General features: G+C 44.2%; 1 protein-coding gene across 1 annotated transcript in view; it reads right to left on the reverse strand.

Moving 5' to 3' along the window:
* The window catches only part of LOC133349575 (complement C3-like), a 161,958-nt gene that overhangs the window by 38,362 nt on the left and 98,294 nt on the right, over positions 1 to 25,302 (reverse strand). Inside the window, exons 27-33 of the mRNA XM_061563145.1 lie at positions 24,751 to 24,910; positions 20,044 to 20,139; positions 15,486 to 15,663; positions 14,752 to 14,933; positions 11,845 to 12,003; positions 11,005 to 11,064; positions 1,878 to 1,968 (exon numbers count right to left, since the gene is read on the reverse strand). Coding sequence (XP_061419129.1) covers positions 1,878 to 1,968; positions 11,005 to 11,064; positions 11,845 to 12,003; positions 14,752 to 14,933; positions 15,486 to 15,663; positions 20,044 to 20,139; positions 24,751 to 24,910 — 926 coding nt within the window. The remainder of the gene's footprint in view (positions 1 to 1,877; positions 1,969 to 11,004; positions 11,065 to 11,844; positions 12,004 to 14,751; positions 14,934 to 15,485; positions 15,664 to 20,043; positions 20,140 to 24,750; positions 24,911 to 25,302) is intronic.

The raw sequence follows: 25,302 nt of genomic DNA on the forward strand, positions 1-25,302 counted from the left end.
ACTATAACGTCAAGAATGGACTATGGGCAGTACTATACATACTTTACGTAAACTGTGTTATGGTTCAACAAAAAAGGGAAATGTTTGTCAAACTCATCAATAAAAAAGACATTGTACATTGACACGTAAAAAAAACTAAATTTAACATGAAAAGAAAAATATCAGCTTACTTTCACATACCGTGAGTTTAAATTGCATAAGTACATCAATTCCTAAGCTTGGGCAAGGCACTAAAATAACAAAAACAGACACAGACCACCCCAAGACAACACACAGTCCCTCAATAAAATTGTACTTTAAAATTGACTCCCCGTTGCACTCCCCACAAACACAGATTGACCCCCCCCCCATAGCCTTAACAGACTGTTGTGACAAGAACTGCGAGCGAGCACCTATAAAAGTCGACATGGTACACGTTGGGATGGGTGGCCAGTACCACGCCTTTGTCTCCCGAATGGCGATGTTTACACACTGCACTCGGTACTAATTTCGGGCTGAGTTGACCTAAGGGTGGGCCAGGACCGATTCAATGTTGGCCGTGAGTGAAAATCGCCGGGTTCGTTGCACAGCAGCATGTTAATCATTGGCCTATCGTTCCCCACAAAAAAACACTCGCACACACACACATACGGGGGGGGGGGGGGCTTACGCGCGAACGCACATACACAAGCACACATACTATACTCATTTTGGGACTCATTCTGCCTTCTTCCACATCTGACTGCCACACACTCCCACTCCATCCATCCCTGCCCAATCGACTCAGCCTTCATCCCCTCATACTTGAGTACCCATTCTTCTAGACATTAGAACTTAACATTGCTTTAAAATGGAATTTATGAGTTAAACAGTGATTAAAAGTTATGTATTGATATGCATAAGCTCATTACAGGATCATATTTTAGGTTTAAAATGGCCTTTATTTGGCATTTTTTTTTCCGGAACATATCCTATTTGATTCTAAGTTTTAAGTTTTCGTGACTGCAAGGATCCACCGAAAGAACCAAAGAGTATATCCTATTTGAGTTTATTTCTATGGGAATATGGATTCGTATAACGCAATTTTCAGGAACGCATTCGCGATGTTAAACTAGAACTTTCTGGATATGGTAAATAGTGACAGTGCCAGTACTGAGTCTTAAGAGATGCTATTGTTCATAATCCTCTTGCGGCTGTGTTCCACAGCAAGGTATACAACGAAAGTATGGTTCTGACCATCGTGTTAATTAGATGTACAGTAGAACGGCATATGATGATGTTTGCCAACTTCAGCAGCAGGCCATGATGTAAAACAGCATCAAAGGCAGCAGTAGAAGTCAATCAATGCTGTGCTGGTTTTCTGTTGACGCTGAAAACCAACTTCTATTAGGTGAATGCAATGATCTGTTCGCAGCAGCTATGGCCAGTGTGAAATAATTTTAGTGGCCCACCTGTTACATGTTGTTGTGTTTCCACAAACACAACTAATACCCTCATCTAGGTGAAATGCATGTCGTTAATTTGAATCTAGATATGATCAAGAGAGTCACTAGGATAAACATACAGCACACTCACCACTATGAAAACTATTCCCTTATACATAAGTACTGTAATCTTGGATTAGATTTCAACATTGCATGTGGGTGGCAAGGTGGTGCAGTTGTAACACTTTTGCTGCACAGCAAGAAGGCCTTGAGAGTTCGATTCCTGGCTCGGGAACTTTTCTGTGTGAAGTGTGTATTTTCTCCCCTTGTTCTGCATGGGGTTCTTCGAGTTATTTGGTATCCTTCAATTGCTAAAAAACGAATATAACTGGTATTGGCCACTCTAAAAACATCCCAAAACTATACAGCTGCACAGATCCCAGATTACCCATCTAAATCAAGGGGAAAATTCACCTCCGTCATTCGCTTCGGTCATCGTGACTTTCAAATCAAATGTGGAGCAGGATTTGCTTGAGGGAGCCACCTTGTTGAAGACGCTCATAATCTATAGAATAAAAAACACACAAAGACACACATTAGAACTAGGGTTGTTTAATGGTTACTGGGAAACAGGTAGTAAGCATTTTCAGAACTGTTTACCAATTTCAAAAGTCAGAAACTGGTAACCAGTTGAATTTTAGCAACGATTGTGCAAATTGAACTTGCACCATTGTTTCAACTGCAGTGCCGGAACATGGACCTGAACCAGCGACCTCTAGATTACACATCCAGTGTGATAATTATGACGGTACATTACTTTGGCAGCACCCTACATTTCTCAGTTAACAATGTAAATCCGTCTTCTTGGTTCTTTCGGTAAAGTCACGTAGAAGGGAAGTAATAAAATAATAAAAATAAAACATAATAAAATAATTCTCACGACGTTTCGGCCACAACGCAAGCAGCCGTCCTCAGGTGAAGAATGAAACCACCAAGCTTGGAGCGTATATTTAAGCTGGGTTGGAGGGGGGGGAGGTGGGAAGAAGAGCACCTTGACAAAATAATTTGCATATCAAGAGGAATTTTGGTGGTGTTTCATTCTTCACCTGAGGACGGCTGCTTGCGTTGTGGCCAAAACGTCGTGAGAATTATTTTATTATGTTTTATTTTTATTATTTTATTACTTCCCTTCTACGTAACTTTACCGAAAGAACCAAGAAGATGAATCCTTGTAGTCACGAAAGCTTTAAATCGAAATGTAAATCCGGTATGTTGTATTTGTTCATGGATACATTTTTACGTGTGGGAAACCAGTCACTGTTCTTACTGCTTTTTTAACGCAGTTACCAGTAATGAAAAAACTATTTTAACAACCCCAGTAAAGAGTGTGGCACCTTGAAAAAGCAGATCCCACATTACCCAAGTACTGAACACAATACCTCTCCAAGCACGTATGCAATCCACTTGGTGTCCATGTAAGCACTCAACATAACTACAAACACACATGAGAAGTTAAAGAAGAGTTTGCAGAAAGAACACACACAGCTGAAGGGCTGAGGAGTAAGAAAGCTTAACGTATACGCTTAGCGCGTAAGCTTTTGCGACCAATATTATTCATGTTTTCGCGGGTTAGCAAACATGCACATATGTTGTGCACCCACCTTCAGCCAACACAGCCAATTAGTGACCTTTGTCACGTGAGCAGAATATGCCAATTGGTTACTACTTCAGCAGCACAGGTGTTACAGAGCAATCCCATAACATGTATAAATAAGTAGGACATTCTTTGGTTCTTTCGGTAAAGTCACGTAGATAGAAAAAAAAGAAAAAACCACGACGTTTCGTTCGAAACACAAGCGGTTGTCATCAGGAAAAGGGGGTAAACCTATCAAGGCAAGCTGTTTATAAAGGTTTAATATGGGCGTAGCCTAAGTGTTAAAAAAAACGTGACCCAGCAGGCATGTAGGGCGGTGCTGGTGGTGGGTTTCCACGAATTAAAGGGCTACAAAGTCTAAAATGGAAACATTACAGCCAGTTATGACTTAGACTGTTTGATAACACCCTTCCAGTGATTGCTGAGTTTGTACCCATCTTCACGGTTGAAATTGTGTCTATGTCTGAAATTGTGTCCATATGGATGGCTTCATGAACGAATCTTTGTTGATAGCAGGTCAAAATTAAGTAGGACGTTTCACTGGTGATTACAACCAGCATATAAATGTGTAGTGATGTAAATGGAGTCACTATGGCATTTATAGACAGCTACTGTCACAAGAGTGGAACTGTATGTCTTGAGCCTCTCTCTGGCACCAGAGTAGGTATGGCATGGAAGCAGGCCCTTGGGGGCATGGTTCAGGTGAGGGTCAGAGAAAAGGCAAGTAAGAATGTGACAGTCTGGGTGAACCCGAGAAGGCACGTGACCAGGACAGGGTAGCGAGGGGGGCCAAAAGGGGGCTTGAGGGGCATGTGATGCTCGGTCAAGAACCTTCTGGTGAGATCCAGAAGGGGGTGTGGCCGAAGGCGGAGCGAGGCCACGCTCGGGAGCATAAAGGGGAGGTCCCGAGAGCAATCGTGGCTGTTTGTTGGAATGGAACCCATCGGTACTACGTCTCTTCGATCCTCGGTCCTCGATCTTTAGTCTTTACGCTTGGCATCGTGGGTCAGGCAGTGTGTTAATGACTAACCCGGTTATGTAGTTCCCCCGTTGTGGTCTAGTTAACCATGTAGTTATCACCTATATGTAGAACCCGTTGTTAAGTTTATGTAGTTACCCTGTTGGGGTGTGAGAATAAACGTGTTGCCTCAAAGTTCAAGTGTGTGTCTCCGTAGAACCCACTACAAATGTGAAGTTGCCTTACTGTTTGCAGTCTTTAATAGGGGAAGGTGATGTCATCACTATACACCTATAAGTGAGAAGGACCCAATTGGAGTTAATGTATTAATATCAATTGTAGTACATTATGTTAATATGAAATGATACATGTTACACATGAGGTTAGTCACAGTTAATCCATTTACTCAGATTATCGGTTATTTGAATGGTCGACAGTATTGCATTTGTAATGATATTGGGGATGTCACTGTGTGGTGTTGGCCCTGGAGGGCCGTGGCATGCGATGTACTTACGTCGCGGACAGCATCGTGTGTGTTACTGAGTGAGGCTGGCTCTAGCAGAGCACAGCGTGCAATGCACCGTCATCGCATACACCCCGTAGGTGGGTGTAGTACCTGCCCTAGTGGCGCTTGGTGAGCGCTAGGATAGCGAGGGCACCACGCATGGCATGCAGTGCGGGCTCCCACAGGAGGAAGCGGGAGAGTGTCAGCCCAGGGACAGGGTTGCCCCGGGCCATGGAACTCTGGTAGACCCCGTAGGCACGTGATCCGGAGTGTCAATAGAGTGGCCCCCAGGTGGGGGGGCTAGGGGGTGATCATGTGTCCGGGGATCGAGAGAGAGCTGGAACGCTTGCAAAGGTGGGTGGGGCCGAGGGCGGGACCGGCCCCGACCCGGGAGGATATAAGGTGGGTCCCCTGGGAGGGACCGAGGTCACTTCGTTCTGCAAGCTGGAAGCTCCACGTTCTACGTCTGAAGAGGCACCAACACGTGGCCCGGGACCCGAGTGGGGGTCCGGTCCGTCGTAGCCATAACTCCTGTATGGTAGTGTAGTTAGCTGGGTGATCACCACCCTAGGTTGTATCTGATAAAGGGGCAGTTACCCCTTTTGTATATACGTGTTGTGTAATAAATGTGTTGCCTCTGAAGAACAACGCCTGCGACTCAGTTGGACTCACTACAACTGCTGTCAGAAGTGGCCAACACACTAGCCTGTATAGCTAGTGGTAGACTAGGTCTACACGTCGCAGACCATGTACCAGGACGTTGGACAGCGAGGAAGAGGACCTCGTCCCACCTACAGTTCCAGAGGATGGAGGGGAGACGCTGCCGGTGGAACAGAGTGCCGTCCTGGGCGCGCCACGCTTCGCCGTCGGTGGAGGCGACCCTCCGGGAGGCGCATGGTCGCCTCGCAGAGCTCCTCCACGCTGCGGCTTCAATCCTCGTGGAGCTCCATCCCACGGTCTCGCCGGTGAAGGAGGGAGCGGCGGTGCCGCTCGTGGACGATGACTCCGCTGCCATTTTGCGGCGGGCAGGAATTCCGGTAGCGCAGCCCGCATCCTCGGCCGCCATTTTTTCGCTGGTGCGGAGCGCGCAGCCCGCCAAAATTGAAGATGCGCCGTCAGCGCCGATGGACATCCCGGCTCTCCGCCGTCGGCTTCCTTTTCTTAAAGAGTTTGTGGCTACCAGTGGCGACTGGGTGGCCTTCAAGCGGCGGTTCCTCACGAATGCCGACTTGGCAGGATGGCCGGAGGTGGAGGCACTGCGGGCGTTGCCTGCCGCCCTCGATGACACCGCCCTTGCAGCGTTTCTCGCCATCCCGACCAGATGGCGTCAATCTATGAGCCTCCATCGAATACGCACCACAAGTTTGCCACATGACGGAAGGGTGAAACTGAGTCAGCCCTCGCCTTCCGTAGCGCGCTTTTGGTGCTGGCAAAAGCTGCCTTTCTGAAAATGGACCACGATGGTATTGACGTGTTGGTCCTCGAGAGACTGCTAGCCTTGGCGAAAGTCCTCCACACCATTCTTCCAGCCGAAGATGATGACATTTCATCTCTTAAGATCGCTAAGTGCATCCATGTCCAGCAACTTCTACAACGGGACAGGGCACAGGTAATGTGTGCCGCATCCTGTATGGAGCTGGGGCCACCTGATGAAGTGGAGCCCGTTCCAGCATGCACGTCGACCCGGGGTGGAAGCGACCGGCGTGATGGTGTGGCGCGACGGATGGACGAGCAGCAGCGGCCAAGGTCATTGTCTCGTTCCGGAGGCGGTCGTGTCATTTGCTTCAATTGCGGCCTGCTGGGGTACGTGTCTGCCACGTACCACGACGGCGCCAGCCAGCACCACTGCCATCGTATGCTTCCCTACACCCTAAGGCGAGTTGCGACGCACTCTACACTCAACCCCTGGCTTCAGCTCACCCATCTAGGCAGTTTGGTTCGTATCCCGGTCGCGCGTCGGTACGGGGAGGTCCTATACGTGATCGTGATGTTCGTCAGCTCTGACCGGATCAGGGTTGGAGCTGGCCCATCGAGTGGTGGCTGCGACCGCGGGTTCATCTGCCGTGCTTTGGTTTATCGAGGGAGTAGAAATAAGGATGCTAGTCGACACCGGTGCATCGGCAACCATCACCTCGGAATTCATCTATAATATTTTGCCCCCTAAGTGTCGGGCCCTAGACCTCGTTGATGCACCATGTTTCGCCATCAACGGTGGCTCGTTGGGTATTATTGGTCAGATAATGGCCGCGGTGCTAATCGCTGATGTTAAATTGTCAGGACATATTCTTGTTCTACGTCCCTGGCTGTTCCCTGTTTACTTGGAACCGATTTCCTGGGAAGGATGCCCTTAAAAATACATATTTAACGTGGCTGCTTGGAATTGCCATCCGGCCGTCGTATGGCATTTTTGCCTTCCCCCACCTGTTTGTACATGGCCAATGCCACGGTGCAAGCGCTTGCACGCTGATCGGTGATAATCTCTCCCGGCACGCAGATGTTAGTTCCCCTCCGCTTGCGGAAGCCACTCGATTTGGGGGCTACGAAGGACGGAATTGTTTTGGGACCTTCTAATAAGGTCAGACTTTGGTAGCGGCTGAGACCTTTTATTCAGGTTCTTAACATTGGGTTGGACATGACAGTTATCCAGGAGGGTACTGTGTTGGCTCATGCGTCACCGGCGTGTCTGCAAGGAGGCATCATCGGGAATGTGGGTGCTGCGTCTTACACACGACAACCCGGAGACGTGGATGAAGGATAGACAAACTGTTTATGAGAGTGGCGCTTTGTCTGCGGACCAGATGGGGAAGCTACTGGAGCTTTTGCGTGAGTTTTTGGATATTTTTAGCAAGGGAAAATTTGATATTGGACGCACGTTACCATATTGATATGGGTGACGTGGCTCCTATCCGGCAGAACCCCTGCCGGCTGAGCTTGACGGAAAAGGAACATGTTCGGCTGGCGGTTGATGAGATGTTGGCCGCAGACATCTCACCATCCACCAGTCCCTGGGGAGCTCCGATTGTGCTTGTTAAGAAACACAATGGTAGCTTACGATTGTGTTGATTTTCGCAAGCTTAATAAGGTTTCTGTTGCGGATATGTACCCCTTGACTCGCATGGATGACTCGCTTGACACGATGTCGGAGGCACGGTTCTTTTCTACCCTCGATCTCCTATCCGGGTTCTGGCAGTTGCCACTTGATGATGCTTCGAAACCTAAGATGGCCTTTTGTATGCCGCAGGGATTGTTTGAATTTAATCGGTTTCCTATGGGGTTCCATTCCGCCCCAGCTACGTTCCAACGTTTGATGGAACTGGTTCTAGCTGGTCTCTAGTGGGACTCGTGTTTAATATATCTCGATGATGTGATCATTTTCAGCTGCACTTTCGATGACCATTTGGTCCGACTGCGTGCTGTCTTCCTCAAAATGCATGCGGCTAACCTGAATTTTAAGCCACAGAAATGTCACCTTCTACAGAAATCAGTTCGGAATCTTGGCCACATAGTTGACGAATCGGGTATTGCAACCGAAAACTGTGTGCGTCCGAACTTGGCCAACCCCCACCTCGGTGAGTGAGGCACACAATTTCATCGGTTTTGCATCCTACTATCGCCGTTTTGTCACCGGGTTCGCGTCAATTGCAAAACCTCTCCACGCATTGACAGCTAAGGGTCATTACTTTCATTGGGGGGAAGAAGAGGAGGCTGAATTTCGTGCCATCCGTGATGGATTGGTGAACGCCACTCCCCTGCGTTATTCTGATTTTTCATTGCCGTTCATCCTTGATACGGATGCTAGCAATACCGGAATTAGAGCCGTCTTGTCGCAGGTTGTCAAGGGGGTGTAGAGCATTGCTGCGGATGGCAGTAGGGTGCTGTCTCCGGCCGAACAGCGGTCCTGTGTTACGCGCCATGAATTGCCGGCCATTGTGGTTTTTGTGCAGCAATATCGCCCCTACTTGTACGGCAGACAATTTGAGATGCGCTCCGATCATGCAGCGCTCCAATACGCGCTGCGTGTAGATCAGCCGTCAGGCCAACTATCATGTTGGCTGGAGATCCTGCAGGACTTCTCATTCCACGTTACGTACTGCAAGGGTTCGTTCTCACCATACGAACCCCAATGCCCTGTCGCGATTGTCACCGAATGGAGGGTATGCGTGTTTTTCGGGTTTCGGGCGCTGTAAACTGGCTGATATGACCTCGCTCCCTACTCTCGCGGCGTCTGCCGAGGCTGCGACGGGCGGGGCGGGCGGCGGTTCGGTCGCACGGGATGTGGTCATTGGGTTGGATTACGAGGAATGGGGACGCCTTCAGGCGGAGGAAGCTTCACTGCTTAAATTGTCGTTTTAGGGAAGCTGACGAGAGCACGGATCGACATAGCATCGCCTCGGTCGTTCTGCGGGGCAGCTTACTAATGCATTGGGACAGGGGGCTGCACCGTTATACCATTGTCGTCCCCACTGCCCTGCGAGGCGAGGTTGTTTGGGCTGTGCATGGGTGTCTCTTGCAGAAGATGCTGGCCACGCTCAAACTGGATTTCTATTGGCCGGCCATGTCTGTGGATGTCGATAATCTACTCAAAGGGTGTGTGCAGTGTGCAGTGTGCTCGGCGGAAGCCGCCAGCGAAGCCCTGCCGTCCCCCACTGCAATCTATTCAGGTGTTACGCATCAATTAACTTGTTGCTCTGGACATACTTGGTCCATTCCCCACTACCGCTCGAGGGAACAAATATTTTCTTGCGGGGGTCGAGTATTTTTCACGCTGGCCTGTGGCCTGGCCGCTCCCTAATCAATCGGCTGTGACTATTACTGAGGCATTCCTCATGTAATGGACAAGGGTGCTCCTGAACGTCTTTTGACCGATCAGGGAAATTATTTTTCTTCTAAATTGTTGTGTGAAGTCAGTGATTTGTTGGGGATGAAGAAGGTGCGCACGTCACCGTACGGATGGCATGGTCGAACGGCTACATAGGACTCTGACCTCTATGTTAAGCCACCAGGTCAGTGAGTCACAACTCGATTGGGACTTACACATCCCTACCGGTCCTCGCCACTTACAGGATGGCCCCGCACACATCCACCGGCTACTCACCGTTTTTTTATGTATGGAAGGAAATACGATCCCCCATTCATGTGCAGATACGAGCCACGCCCAACATGTCTAAATCCAAGGCACGTTCTGCAACTACTGACAGTTGTGTTTGTTAGTATTTTATGTTTCTTTGGTGTTCTTGTGCTAATCTTTCGTCCTGTTTGACCAACATAGCATTTGTCACAGGAGCAAGTAATCTGATAAACACCTGTTGATAGCTTCGATAGTTTATCTTTAATACCAGATAACGTTTTTTTTTCGTACTGTGCCAAATCTCACTCGCATTTTTTCTTTTTCTAAAATTCTAGCCAGTTTATCAGTTACTCCTGCAATATACGGTAATTTGTTTTAATAGCATTGTCATCATTTGTACTATTTGATTTGTTTTTGGTACTCATGCTCTTAAATGTGTGAGGTATTGTAATCGTTTAATAATAATAATGCAATTTATAACGCGCGCAAATTTGCAGACGTAACGGCCGCAACTCAGAGGCGCCTCTGACATGTTTAATTTCACTCCTCATCAACAACTTTTTTACCTGATGTATGAACATCTTTGAGAGAAGATTTCATACAGTTGTGGTAACTTTGGTCTAAAATTTTTGTGGAAGTTCGGTAGGACTCCATCAACGCCTGGAGCTTTGTCTGGCTTTATAGTGTCCAGGGCGTCATTGACGTTCTATCTTTAAATAGTGAATAATGATTACGGTTTATGACACGTACAGTAAATATGCATTTTAAAAATAACTAAAAATACTTTTAATTACAGTGAATGATCATAGCATTGTAATCTTCCGCAGCAGCATCATTACGAGCAGAGTGCAGTTCGAGTATCTGTAGAGTACTTATTTACGATACGTACTGTATAGGAATCTCGCAGCCAAAACCGCAAATGATCGAGCCAAAAGGGTCTGATGGGTAAACTGTACCTGAATACAGTGTAAATAGTCAAATATGCAATGGGAAAATCCACGATGGGCAAGGTTTTGGTGTATTGTATCCATTCAATTGTAGCAGTTTTTGACATGTTTAATCTCACTCCTCAGACTTTCAGCTTCTGACAATTTTTGTCCAATATCTGAGCATTTTATGAGAGGATTTTTATTGTGAGTGATGGTGTGAGTGTGCATTGAGATAGGCATCAGTGTGCACTTTCTTTCCAATTTATTCAAGTGACAACTTTTATTAACTGGCTTTGTCAGGTGGAGGTTTTACGACAGACATTTTACTTCCACGATGTAACCCAAAAATCAATTATGAATCATATTGGTCGCGATAGCCTAAATGTAAAATTATCATGGACTTGCTGCAGTCAGTCAAAGTGTACATGCATGCGTATACAAATATAACTTGAGTGGAAATTGGTTAGCGGCTATGAGAAAGTCTTACCGAAAGGGTAAACGTGCCTCTCCCCAAAGCCTTTACAGTGATGTTTCCTCCAGGTGGAATCTGTACACAACACAAACGGTTACATTTCTAGGTTATTGAACCATAGTCATCAGCCCCTCCTGTTTGTAAAGGGTACGGGAAGGCTAATTTTTATGAATGTAATAGATGTATATGGCAATGCTTTTAATAATAATTTAGTATATTTGTTGTAAGCACCATTCTTATAGTGCAAGGCTATCACATATGGATTATGTTTCACAGACACAGTCTGCAGTATGATTTAAAAAAATGTACCCTTCTATCTGGCAACAAAATTGACACCTTTTTTTTTACAAGGAGTCATGTTTGCATAGATCACAATACCTGTAGCCATAATGCAAACAAAAAACATAACTCTGATAATATATGCACTGTCCTTAAAGTTGATTGGTCCACACCCGAGACAGCTTTTTTTAGAGCCTAGTCTCACATGGGTTGGTCCAACCCATGTGAGACTAGGCTCTAAGAGGTTCCAATGGTACAGTCTGCAGTAGTTTCACAGTAGAGGTGATGCTGCTGTGTGTAATCCCAGTTGAGTAATTTTCAGGTCATCTTTAAGTATTGGGATGTTTGGCTAATGCCCAAAACATTGTAAGGTTTTGTGCTTCGTTTTAGTTTTGGGAGGAAATCGGAGAATCTGGAAGAACTAATACAGAACAGGGGGGAGAACATACAACCTGCACATTCAAGTCACCCAAGTCGGAATATAATCTAGGCACTTTTAGCTGTATGGCAAGAGTGATACCACTGCACCATCCTATTTCCAAATTTTCAATGAAAAACATTAACTCTTGCACCTACCTTATGAGGTTCTTGCACAAACCGAGTTTCTTCAGTAATTTTCATTTTCTTCTCAAAATTGTTTTTTGGTGATGTTATTTCCAGTTGCACATTAATCGGGGCTTGACTGGAAGAATCCATCTTGTATTGAGACATTGCTTGCAGGGCCAAAATGGTGCTCTACAAACACAACACACCACATCACTCAATAATAATAATCAGGTTTGTGCAAGAGTTTGAAGCCGTTAACAGGTAATGATTATGACAACGATGTGTTTTAATAAGAGCCCACTCCTTTATGCAGAAGCATCTCAGAGCGCTTACCACATAATAAGAGACTTGCATCACATCTCATCTCAAAATATTGGCAGCTGTCCCTGTGTGGCACAAGGTGACCCAGCATCTGGCCTGCAATTGGGCATTAGTCTGCCAGTCGGGGAGCAATCTCACTAAGTGAATCCAATTTGAGTAATTTGCAGGTAATTTTCCCAATTGGACCGTGAATCTGGAATGCAATGGCCTCATATTTCAATTAATGTCGGGGGATCTTTAACGTCCACTCTAAAACAGATGTCATGTAGTCGTGGTTAATAACCAAGGGTGGCTTGCAGGAATCGAACCACAAACCTCTGCTACAAACGGTGAACATGTTACCACTGGGCTGTCACTGCCCCAAACAATGCATATTTCCTGCTGACGATTTTGGTAATTTTATACATTTATGTGTGCACAATGCCTAAAACTGTAAGGTACTTGGAGTACATACACAAATGTAACACTGATAATTATAATCACTGCCTTATAATACAGTAATGATAATAAAACTTAATATGTAGGATTTTGCAGATATATATTTTTGGGTGAGGCCACAATGATCTGGCCAAATTTGTGTCGTTATGATCCAACACCATCTGATATAACCAATAAAATTAAACAGTCAGGCGGTGTACAAACATTGAACGGACAGATGTTTTTATACGTCAGGTGATAGAGGGTCTTAACAATATAAATGTAGCCAGATCATCCCTGGCCTCGCCCAAAAATCTACTGTGAATCAAAATAGATAATAAGCCAGCACTTCAGACAAGTATGTTGAGAAAACGTAAATTACACATTCGTTATTTTATTCTGCTTGCGCACCTCTGCAAATGTACTGTCTAAACCTTTCAGAAATTATGTTACTGTATGGGAACACAGCGTGCGTGAATTAGCATCTGTAATTGTGTGTTCAGAGCTGGTAGCAGCTGCTGTTGCTGATGACGATATTCATGTGCGCTGTTCGCAGTAACTTATGATGATGATGTCGACCATCATGGTTAGAGTAACGATCATCATACCCGCAGCGGAATTCGCATCGTGATTTCATTAATGCGAACTTGTAGGAACTTCCATTTGCAATCATCATCAGCTCCATCATCAGCAACATTCACATCATCAACAGCAACAGTATAATTTATAGTGGACTTAAGTTAGGCCAGGTGATGATGTGGTCAGATTTGTGTTTGAAGACTCTTTACCACCAAACACAGCCAAACAATTTAAGCGGTTAATGCACCAATTATCATGTTGTAAATTGTTGAGCAATTTTCTGACTAAAATGTAGGAATTTGATTTGCGAGGTCAAGCATATTCAGGTGCTCGTGAGCTAAAGCTAACTCGCCCGTTAAACGCTTGCACGTGCAGCAATTCGGTGGTTGGCTATGTCATATGGTGGAGGGTCTTACAACATACATTTGGCCAAATCATTACATTGTCCAACCCATAATAATTAATCATTCTAGGTCGGAAAATCTCCCCAGTCTCTCTGCTGTGAAGAAGGCACAATACTCAAAATATCAACTGATTACAGGCATACAAATTTGTGACTTCATGGTTTAATTTGTAAATCTTGAGTAAGTTATAGCAAGGTACACAGTACATGAAATGGGATTGGGTATCAATAAGTTGAGTACATTATCGCGAAATTACATAAAGTGGGAGGGGTATTACTGTATATATATATGTTTATGACGAATGTGGCGAGTTTTTTTAATTGATTTTGTTTAACTGATCTTGATTTGAAGCTTTGTTGACTGCAGGAATCCATAATCTTTGGTTCTTTCGGTAAAGTTACGTAGGTATAAAATAAATCACGACGTTTCAATCGCAACACAAGTGGTCGTCCTCAGGCGGAAAAAAATATAATTCAGCAGTGAAACTGCTGAACCAGCGAGAGAGCAGTTACAACAAGGTTATATATTTGGCAATGGGCAAGCAAGCAGGGTCTGAGCTGGAAAGGAATCCATCCATGGACGTAACCACGTCAGTTGTGTTAATGGCGGAGATTAGGGAGAGAGAGATTAGGGAGGGAGAATAGCACGAATGAGCTTCCGTCACCGCATAAGAGTATCATGCCCGCATATGCGCACGACAGCAGTGTTAATGAGAGATTAGCACCATGAGAGTGCAATCCAAGGGACCTGAACATGAGAGTGCAATCCCAAGGGCATGTGAGCCTGAGAGGTGCAATCCAAAGGCATAGAGAGAGAGACACAGAGTCCAAAATAACAGCTGACATAGGCAGGTAGGATGGAAACATCACAGTCAATTAAGACTTTATCTGGTTAATAATCCCTCTCTCCCTAATCTCCCCCATTAACACAACTGACGTGCTTGCATCCGTGGATGGAATTCCTTTCCAGCTCAGACCCTGCTTGCTTGCCCATCGCCAAATATATAACCTTGTTGTAACAGCTCTCTCGCTGGTTCAGCAGTTCCACTGCTGAATTATATTTTTTTCTGCCTGAGGACGACCACTTGTGTTGCGATTGAAACGTCGTGATTTATTTTATTTTATACCTATGTGACTTTACCAAAAGAACCAAAGAGTTTGTTTAACTGACAGGTCTATCACTGAAAATGCCAGTTTATTTATTGTGAATCACACACCTGTGTAGATCCGAAGCCGCCTCCGTAGTTTCGCTGCTCGGTGAGCCAGTCAACAACTCCTCGAGCGCTCTCATAGTCCTTGTGGCGCAGATACGTCAGTAGCCCATACGCGGTGGCCTCCACTGAGATAGCAGACATCTGAAGCCCATGACTTGCTTCGTCTGCCTTCCAATAGCGACGGCCTAAATCATGGGGTACAGATATATCCACAAATTAGTGCCTCTTTACCCTTATGGTGTATTGCAATAATATGTAACTGATTTATGGAACAGCAATAAAAATAATATATTGATGTATAGGTTCTTTAACCATAAAATTATATTTAGTAATTCGAATGCATTAATTCATAATTTCATAATTATTTCATCCATGAAGTATTTACCCTATTCTCATACCACAAGGCTATGACAGTATGCAGTAGTTTCACAGATTTTGCGATGTGTAATCCCAAATGAGTAATTTGTGATGTAATTTTTAGAACTTGGCAAATTTTCACAATAACGCCGGCACACAATGGCCTCCTTGTTTTGCATTACATCAAGTGATCTGTAACGTCCACTATGAATCAGACAGCCCGTATTAGCTCCGTGAACGCAATAATAACCCCAGTGGCCTGCTGGATTCAAACTGTGAACCTCTGAAACAAGTGGCATACACACTAGACATGAGTCATGTCACTGCCCCAAATATGTTATCATAAATACATTTATACTATAGGCAATAATATCACCAACCGTTTAGCTCAAAAGTGACTCTGCTCTCCAGTTTCTTCCAGCTGCTGTGGGCTGCTTCAGACTCTGGGTCTTGCAGAGCCAAAGCGTACGCTGTGATGGCGATCGTGTACATACGCTGGAGGCCGGACACTTTACTCGCGAGGAATTGTACCGCTCTGTTCATGCTCTGCTGGTAGTTCTGAGCATACAGACACAAACATCACGTGTTACACAACAAATAGTGTTTTCTGTATAATATTGCATCATCATAATCATCAGCCATGATTAATACACTCGTGGCCTCCCCAAGCCTCCATTTTCCCCCGACAGTGTAATGCAACAATCCATCTCGCACCTGCACACGAACTGTTTTTATCGCTCCATGTCTTGGTGGACGCACTTTCAAATGCATTAATTCCATCGCTGCCACTCTGTTAATATTTTTGGCCATCATCCATCATCCCTTCTAACCAAGATGTGTCTAGCCCAAGCCCACTCTTAATAGTTTGGATCATGTCATTAACCTGCATATGTCATCAAATCCACGTGTTCCTATTTCCATCTCTCATTGTAATTTCAAGCATGGATCTCATAATAATTTTTGCGCACGTTTCAGTTTTTGTTCTGGATTTTAAATTATGGACTGCATTTATGCAGATAGAGTGGCATCTCCCTAATACTGTGTAATTTCATTTAGAAAATTCACGGAATGGATGATATAAAAAATTAATTTTTCAATTTCGTAATTTTATTTTCCTTAATGTTCCCTTTCTCATTCAGACCATGAGTTTCAATATTTACAAAACGTTACTTTTTCAGTTCTGTGTGAGCTGCTACAGTAGTGTAATTGTTAGCACACAAGACTTCTTCCAATCGAGAGTTTGAGTCCAAATTCCGGCACGGCAGTTTAAACAATAAGACAAATTTCTCAAATCTACCTGCCGCCACTGTTTACTCAGTAGTGTAAATGGTTATACCATCGGCAAGTTGCAAAGGGTGGGGTAAAGTGTGAGTATGCCCACATCTCTCAAGACATCTGATCACCAATGGTGTGAGCAGGCAATTGCAGGGCTGCACCTTTAACTTTAACCTAATTGGTGGAAGTGCACCTTACTGCTGTACCATTTTTGGTTGCCGACCCATCGTAAATAATGATGGCGAGGTATATCACATTGCTAGAACTCAAAGGTGGTGCCTGGAGTGACTGATCAGGCCGAACTTGGCATTTAATAATCGTAATTATTCCGTCTGTGTGCAAGTCCTTTCTCAAAATATTGGTGATCATAGCCCTCCACTTCCCTCTGTCTATGATATTACTCAAGAACGTTGCATTATATACTCCCAGTTGCATCCATTTGTTGAAATTGGTGATGTACCATTCCCATTCCCTTGTAATGTGCATTGATGCCTACTTTACGGAGGGTGACATTGTGCACTGATGCCTACTTTACGGGGGGTGACATTGGCACGTAAAATAAAGATTGATTGATTGAAGAGCGATGAATACTGATTTGCCTATATCTTCTGGTATACATCCCGTGTAATATATTGCATATGCAAGTTCTGTCACTTTCTCTTTTCCAACATCATGAAGAGATCTAATATTTTTTACTGAGTTATTATCAGGTTCTGTCACCTTGCCATCTTTCATTTTCCTGGTGGCACCTCAATTTTATACTTTTAAAATGTTTAGTCTTTCCACATTTGTTTAAATCTCTGGCCTCTCATCTTTATTGTTATCATATAGTTCATTCATATACTCAGACACATTTCTAATATCTGCTTTCTCGACATGAAAACAGAATCACCTTTTGACTCTGTACAAGCACTGGAAGAACCATATGCTTTCCCAATAATATTATTCTCCTATGGATTAATCTCCATTTCCTCACATTGTTCATTTATCCATTTTCTTTTACTTTGAATCGCCCTAAATCTATTTTTAGAGCTTTTCTGTTTTTTTCTGAGTTTATCAATCCGTTTTTAATAAGTAAACCTGAATTTTAGGGGTACCTATTGCTTTCTTTAACTTTCATATCACTCTCATCTTACATATGTAATAAAAGACTCGGACGCTTCTCTCTGTCCTGTGTCCTTTATTTGGGTTCGATCTCTTTTCCCTCACGGCACTCCCCCTTACTCTTCGCTCTGCAGCCCCAGGCTGCTATCGCTCACGTAGCCCACTTCACAGCACTCCCCTATATACTCTTCGCTCTGCAGCCCCAGGCTGCTGTTGCTCACGTAGCCCACTTCCCTCCTTGCAGACCCGCTGCTGTCTCGTCGCGCAGACCCCCGCTGCCGAACTCCACCCTTGCAGACCCACTGCTCTCTCTGCAGTCTCCTCGCTGCTCCTCCAGCCCCGGGGTCGGTCACCGTTGGCCGACGGTGCCGATCCTCGGGGTGTGTGTGTGTGTGGCGATCTCGCCACTCTCTCTCTTCCCCACTCCGCCCTGCGTGGCCTCACACTTTCCCAGTCTCCGATCACTCCCTACTGCTTCCGGTTTCTCCCCTTATAGACCTGAACCCTCTCCCCCACGTGACGTAACTCCTCCCCCCATGACGTCACCTCCGGAAGGTCGTCCACGCCCGCATTACACATACAATGGCAATATGTTCACTTCCACAATCGGCTGTAGATTTGCCTTTGAAGAATCTCATTTCGATAATGTCTGTTTTTGGTTATGAAATCAATCTGGTTCTGACTACAGTCACCTGGGCTCTTCTAGGTCCATAATATTCTGGGATGTTCTTTGAACCACATGTTTATCACTGTGTCTATTTATTGTGAAGTAATCTATAAAATGGTATCTTTCATTCCTTTTGCCTCATCCATATGGTCCAAATATATAATCTACCCTACGCTCTCCAACTTTTTAAATGACATCTCCCATCTCCATTCTTACCACCTGTGATTTACACTGTTCTTTAGCCTTGTCTATCTCCTCATAACATGCCTCAAGTTATTCGTCTGAGTGTTCAGCTGTAGGGGCATATGGTACTTGAATGATGGAGATATCAAATGGCTCTCATATCTGCAAAAGTCATATCAGAGAGCTTGCTGCAGCATTCCTACTCATCTCACATTTGTATTCCCTCCTGAATAGATTGATAACTTTCCATCGGTTGTAAAATGTCCACTACCTTTCCATCTAACTTCACTAAGTCCTAAAAGTGTTTATACCAAGTCTTGTCATTTCCAAGTTAATGTGCTTAGAATGTTTTTGCTGTTGTGGACAGTCGCATGATTACAATTCGAGTGTCACGTGCCACCCATGACAGTTTGTACCAGACAAGGCACCATTACCCTGTGGAACCCCCATCTACGCCATTGTGAACAGTATTACTTCTAGTATTAATACTTCTAGTTCTGGACATGACTCCATTGGTAAATACAGCAGTGGTTTTCCATTACCTTCTGCTGTTATATTTATAGGGTTTACTCTCCTAGCCTTTGGTTCACAACCTATTCCACAAGTCAGCAAAGAAAGGGGGGGGGGCGACGCAGTGCAATTGATATCAATGTTCAAATTACAATGCAGTTGAGTAGCCGTCACGATTCTGATACCAGTGTAATTGAGCCGATTTAGCAGTTAAGGTGATTACGATGTTTAAACCAAGTTCATTTGAGACAGTGACGCTATTCATTAGGCATCATGGTTTAGATGAACCGGTGGCTCGGTTGACAATGCAGCTGGGAACGCTGCACTGTTGGAACACAACACCCACGCTTGTGCTCTCTTAGGCGGTGACGTTTACACTGTTTTTCATCACCACCTTCATAATCTCTTTCTCACCATCCTCATCACCAGGCTTACCGTGGCCATATGTGCCCTCACAACGTTGATGCTTGCGCATTGTTTCCAGATTCCAATGTGATCCCCAAAGCTGATGATTAGTGGGGTTAGTGACAGTCATGGAATTTACCCATTTCCCTCAATGTAGATAACCAAAAGTTGCCACCACAGGAATCAGGCAGGTGGTGAATGTCGATCGTCATCATGTAAACACTATACTCTAGGTACCATGCTGATCACATGAGGCACAGCATGAAGCGGATTAATTAAATATAGTGCATTTATTTTGTGCTAATTGTATAGCACAAGGCCATCATGATAGTGCTAATATGTTACAGAGGCATAGTCTGCAGTAATTTCACAGCAATGGGTTGATTGCTATTTGTAAATCCATTTAGTTACTTTGTAGGTAACTTTTCAAATTTGGACCATGACGCTGGCTTAGAATCATCTATTTGTTTCAAATTACTTGGATCTTTAACGTCCAATGTAAAGCAGACGGCATGAAGAATGTAATGACAAATACAGCTGCAGTAATCAGGCTGACCATTTTCAATCCGTGAACCTCTGAAACAGGTGGCGAATGCGCTACAGTTGGGCTTAGCGGTCGTGGGAGTGGCATTTTGTGAGTTCAATTCCTCATTCAGGGTTGACTTAATTCATCATACCCTCTGATGTCGTTAGATCAGCAGTTGTCCTATGGAGAGATCTCTGCTGCACTAAGAATGTGGAATGTAATTATGTATTGCTGAAGTGTGATACTTATATATGGTGGAATTTAATACCAGAACAGTGCCTCCACAATATTCTTGCGCTTGTTGGATTCCAATGAGAATAAATGCCGTCATAGACACGTGGCCTTCCAATCCACCCACTCCTCCCTGAAAAAGTAAATGCATATCAAGCAATACAAATTAATTTAAAATACAAATTAGTGTACATTACAGCATGCAAGAAAGTATATATTATTCAGTATGCTTGTTTATCCAGAAGGGCATCATTCGAACATTTTTTTTCAGGATGGTCTTCCCAAGTTGTATAGTCCCAATTGGGATGTTTGGCCAATACCAGTTACATTGTATGCTTTATTACGTGTTTTACTATGGTAGCAAACCCAGAGAGTCCAGATGAAACCGATGCATAACAAGGGGAAATATTAATAAAAAAACTTAATGCAGAAAAGCTCCCAAAAAGGGAATTTCACCCAGTATGTTTCTGAGATGTTACTATTACGCCACCCTTCCACCAATATTAAGGCCACTTTTCACCTTACAGGATTTAACCTAGATATAAACCCACCATTCATAATAACATTTTCTTCTGCATGATATAAGGCGAGTTAAGTATAGCCAAGGAGGCATTTCAGTCTGTGGTTTCCCTCTGAAGCTCAAGTAATTATTCTAAAAACAAGGATGTGTACCTTGGTAAAAATGTTTCCCTAGTCCATTCCGTTGGCCTACCGGTCCAGTGCTATTCATAACATTCAGCAATTCCATTCGGGCTGCTTTAGGTACTGCGGATAACACTTTTCAGGGCGGTCACTCTTGCCTTCTACCAATAAGCCTCACTACTCATTAGCAAAGCCACACTCACAGTAGGAGACAAATAATGTAACACTCTCTTTCACAGACACATTCGTAGACTTTTGGAGAATAGGTAGAAAGGGAGAAGTTTGACACTGAACAGAACATAAACAGTGGAGACTCATCAACTTGAAAGCGTAAGAACACTGAAAAGGAGATAAGGACAAAATAAAATAAATAATAAGACATGACGTTTCGATTGTAATACAAGCAACCGTAATCAGGTGAGAACTTTATGTAAATACAAGCTCGGAGAGACACACATATACAGAGAGAAACATACACAGAGAGAGAGAGACCCAGAGAGAGAGAGACACACCCAGAGAGAGAGAGACAAACACACAGAGAGACAACCAGAGAGAGAGAGACACATATACACACGCAAAGAGAGACAGAGAAACAACGCCTCTGTGACGAGGTATTATATAGAGAGAGGGGGGGCAGAGAAATTAGCATGTCAATGAGAGACAAGGGAGGGATGGGATCTGCAGCAGGGCACAAGTATAGCCAAGGGAGGGATGGGATCTGCTGCAGGGGGAGAGAAATTGGAAGCTTGAGAAATCAGACCTAGTAAACTTAGAAATGTAATGCAATGCAACACAGAGCGTCGGCTAACACAACAGTTAACACTTTACCTGGTTTATTACGTTCTTTCAAAGAATGCTAAATTTGAAGTTACGGCAGGGGAAGAGAAATTGGAAGCTTGAGTAATCAAACCTAATAAACTTAAAAATGTAATGTAACACAAAGAGTCGGCTAACACAATTCCTCGTCACAGAGGCGTTTTTTATGTCTCTCCTCTGTCTCTGTTTGTCTCTCTACGTCTCTCTGTGTATTTGTCTCTCTGTGTCTCTATGTGTCTCTCTCCGTGTCTGTTTGTCTATCTCTGTATATGTCTCTCTCCAAGCTTGCATTTACATAGAGTTCTCACCTGATAACGGTTGTTTGTGTTGCAATCGAAACGTCGTGTTCTATTATTTATTTTTTTCTTTCTACGTGACTTTACCCAAAGAACCAAAGAGTAATTCCTGCAGTCACGAAAGCTTCAAATCAAGATTGAGATAAGGACAGATGTCACGTTTCTCTGCATTGAAAAGATGATCCCCTACAATCTCCCACTGATCGCAGGGAGTAGCCAATCGAGGGGACAGATGAAAGGCCGGTTGCCGTAAGCATGGACAAAAGAAACAAGTTTTTACCAAGGTACAACACCTTATTTTCTAAAAATGTATGTCACCGGCCATCAGTCCAGTGTTATTTAAAGCATTCGGTAATAACACTCGAGCTGGTAATAGGAGGGACAGACCACTTTTTAGAAGGGAAGATGTTCAATCTGTTATGTATGCGTGCAGATTCCCCTAATTGGTCCAACAGGGGAGGCTATCAACTGCTTGTTGGGTCAAATTGATCTACAAATCTAGACTGATATGAATTGGGTCCCATTGACGCAGGAGAGCCTGCTGATGTGGCCTCATGTGCAGTATCACCCAGGGCACCATCTCCATCGTGGAAGCCATGTGCCCCAGACATACTAAGATGTACCTCACCTTGGTCACCGGAATGGCTTGCAGCTCTCGAGCCTGCTGGATGGTAAGTACATTTTGTCCAGAAGGCACATATGACCCTGGTTTGTCCATTCTTGTTTCTCTCCTCAAAAAACATACCTTGACCCAACTATCCCTGGCCATTATCGCCCTATTTATCTTATGCCTTTTCTCAAATTTTGGAATGCCTTGTTCATAACTGGCTCTCACTCCACATTTCTTTACATTCCTTCTATCCCAAATCCCAATTCGGTGTTCGGCCTCTTCATTCCACCGAAACACCCTGTCTCAAATTCCAAAACAATCTTTCATGCCAGTCTTTCTTCCATTCTCATTCTTCTTGACACTGTTCATCATCCCACTTCTTTCAAAATTTCTCCAACTTCGGCAACTGGCATCCCCCCCCCCCTGGCACAGAGCCATCTCTTGGCTCAAGTCTTATCACATCCTGTCTCCAATCACTCTGCATCCCCTCCCTCCCCTAAAGGTTGGTGTTCTGTAGGGATCGGCCCTGGGTGCCTTACTATTCTTGCTCTATATTTTGCCTCTGGAATATATGTTCCCCTCTTTCTGCTTTCCTCGTTATTTATTTTCCCAGCATACCAAAATATTATTCTCATTTCCTTCATTTACCTTTCCTCTGTCTCCTCTTATCTGGCTGCCATCCAATCCTAGATTGCGCTTCACTTTGTCTCTCTCAAACCATTTAAAACATTGATAATTTCCTTTACGGCCTCTCGCTCTCCTCCTCCCGTCCCAACCATCTCCTTCCCTCATCTCTCTCACTCTTGCTTCCTCTGCCCTCAACCTTGGTGCTATCTCTAACTCTTCGCTCACTTATTTCAACAACATCTCCGCTAATACTCGCATCTGCTACTTTCATCTTTTCAAAATCAGGAAAATCCACCCTTTCATTTATATTTCTGCCAGCAAACTCCTGGTTCATCCTCTTATCTTTAACTATCTGAACTACTTGAATTATATTCTTCTTGGTCTCTCTGCCTCTGCCCTGACTCCCCTCCAACAAATTATACATGTTTCCACGTAAGTTATTATAAATCTCCCCTTTAATTCTCACACTTCGCCTCTCCTCCTTCAGCTCCGCTGGCTTCCCATTCACTACACCGCTGTCTTATCAAAGACCTGACACTTGAACCTTATGGCGGGACCCCGGGGTCCCAAATAAACGGAAGTCAAAATAGTAATTTATTTATTTTTGGCAACTCTGTCCCACTGCGCATATAAACGCCGCGACCCACCTGGAACAGATCATTCTGTTGTCATGTCGTCCAAGTGCAGCGAGGACAAATGCGCAGAAGAAACAAAACTTTGAAACTTTGATTAGCGCATCGGGTAGATATCGTCGAGAGGAATAGATTGCCCTATTGTTCGCCTTCAACAGAGATAAAATGACGTCGCAATGCAGTTTATGCAAGAGCCGGGGGCATATGGGACCCCGGGGTCCCGCCATAAGGTTCACTTGTCCTTAAATATATTCTTTGCCTTGTTCCACCTTATCTTGCTTCTCTCATATCCTATGTCCCCTCTCATCTTAATTCCCCATCTTCTATGTCTCTCTCTGTCTGTCCTCTCTGTCAAAATCCTGTTTTCGGCCCTTCTCCCCCCTTGCACCCCTCTGCTAGATGAACGTCCCTTGCACATTAAAGCTTACCTCTGTTTTATTTGTCCATTCTCTTTTCGTTATCCCTAAGTACCCTCTATCACTGTCACTTAATCTTTGTACGCCCCTGCATATATATTCTATAATGTCACCGTTTTGCAAGCAATGTTAAAGCACCTTGAGTGAAATAACTCTATAAATATAAACGAGATTGGATTTGAGCATTTCCTTTGCCTTCTGATGAAGCGGGACATGTAGGCTGGTTTGGAGGTGGCCTTCCTGCTATATGACTGGGACTAACATCTGAAGGCCCAATAGGAATGAAATGGTTTACGAGACTCCATCTTCTTGGTGTTGTTTGACTTTAAGTTGTTCAAGTGGTAAGATTGGTTTCTTTCTGCCAGATCACCCTTTGGTTCACTACAGCGGCAGCCACTGCCAGGGAGGTAATGTCCAGCACGTCCCTTCTCATCCCGAGGTGCAGAGAGAAGAGTGAGGCTTATGGGTAGAAGGTGAGAAAGTGTAATGATGGCTCAAAAGCTGTATCTGCAGTGTGTTCCGTGGCCAGAAGGGATTTGCTGAAGATTATTAATAAGAGACCAGTTGTCAGCGGTATGGAAGTAGAGAAACTGCACAATGATCTTTTTTACTTTCACAATGATGATTGTATCCATTAACACTGGCTTGCAAAAGCTTTTGTCTATACACACAATTATTACTTGTGATTTATAACACAGTATACACCTGCATCTCGCGATGGTAGACAGGAGCATCCTCTCTATAGGAGCCATCGCTGTTCTGTCGGTGTTTAATGACCCATTCCACTGGCCCGCACAGTTCCTTGTTGTCCACTATGATGATACTCTTGGCCAAAGAATACACCTTCACCACAAACGCTGTCAACCTGCATAATTTAAAAAACATCAGAATTATAACAATAGTAATAACTATGATAAGTACATTTAGTATTTGCGTTATTCTCATAGTGCATGGCTATCAGACACAGTCTACAGTAGTTTCACAGTAGAGGGCAATGTTATATGTAATCCCAAATAAGTAATTTGGGGTGTAATTTCCCTAATTTGGTAATCGCCTACTCATTTAAAATTATATCTTTAATGTCCGCTGTGAGCAGACAGTGCATACTATTTTATACAAAATACACCCTCAGAAAAGTGTGCTGGATTCGAACCATGAACCTATGCAACAAGCGGCAAACAGGATACCTTTGGGCCATATCACTGCATCCAATGTTAGTGACATATCGAGGCAGTGGGAATGGTTCATAAACGATTT

This window comes from Lethenteron reissneri, chromosome 30, assembly GCF_015708825.2.
Source record: "Lethenteron reissneri isolate LAM-NWPU_2019-01 chromosome 30, ASM1570882v1, whole genome shotgun sequence".
Lineage (NCBI taxonomy): Eukaryota > Metazoa > Chordata > Hyperoartia > Petromyzontiformes > Petromyzontidae > Lethenteron > Lethenteron reissneri.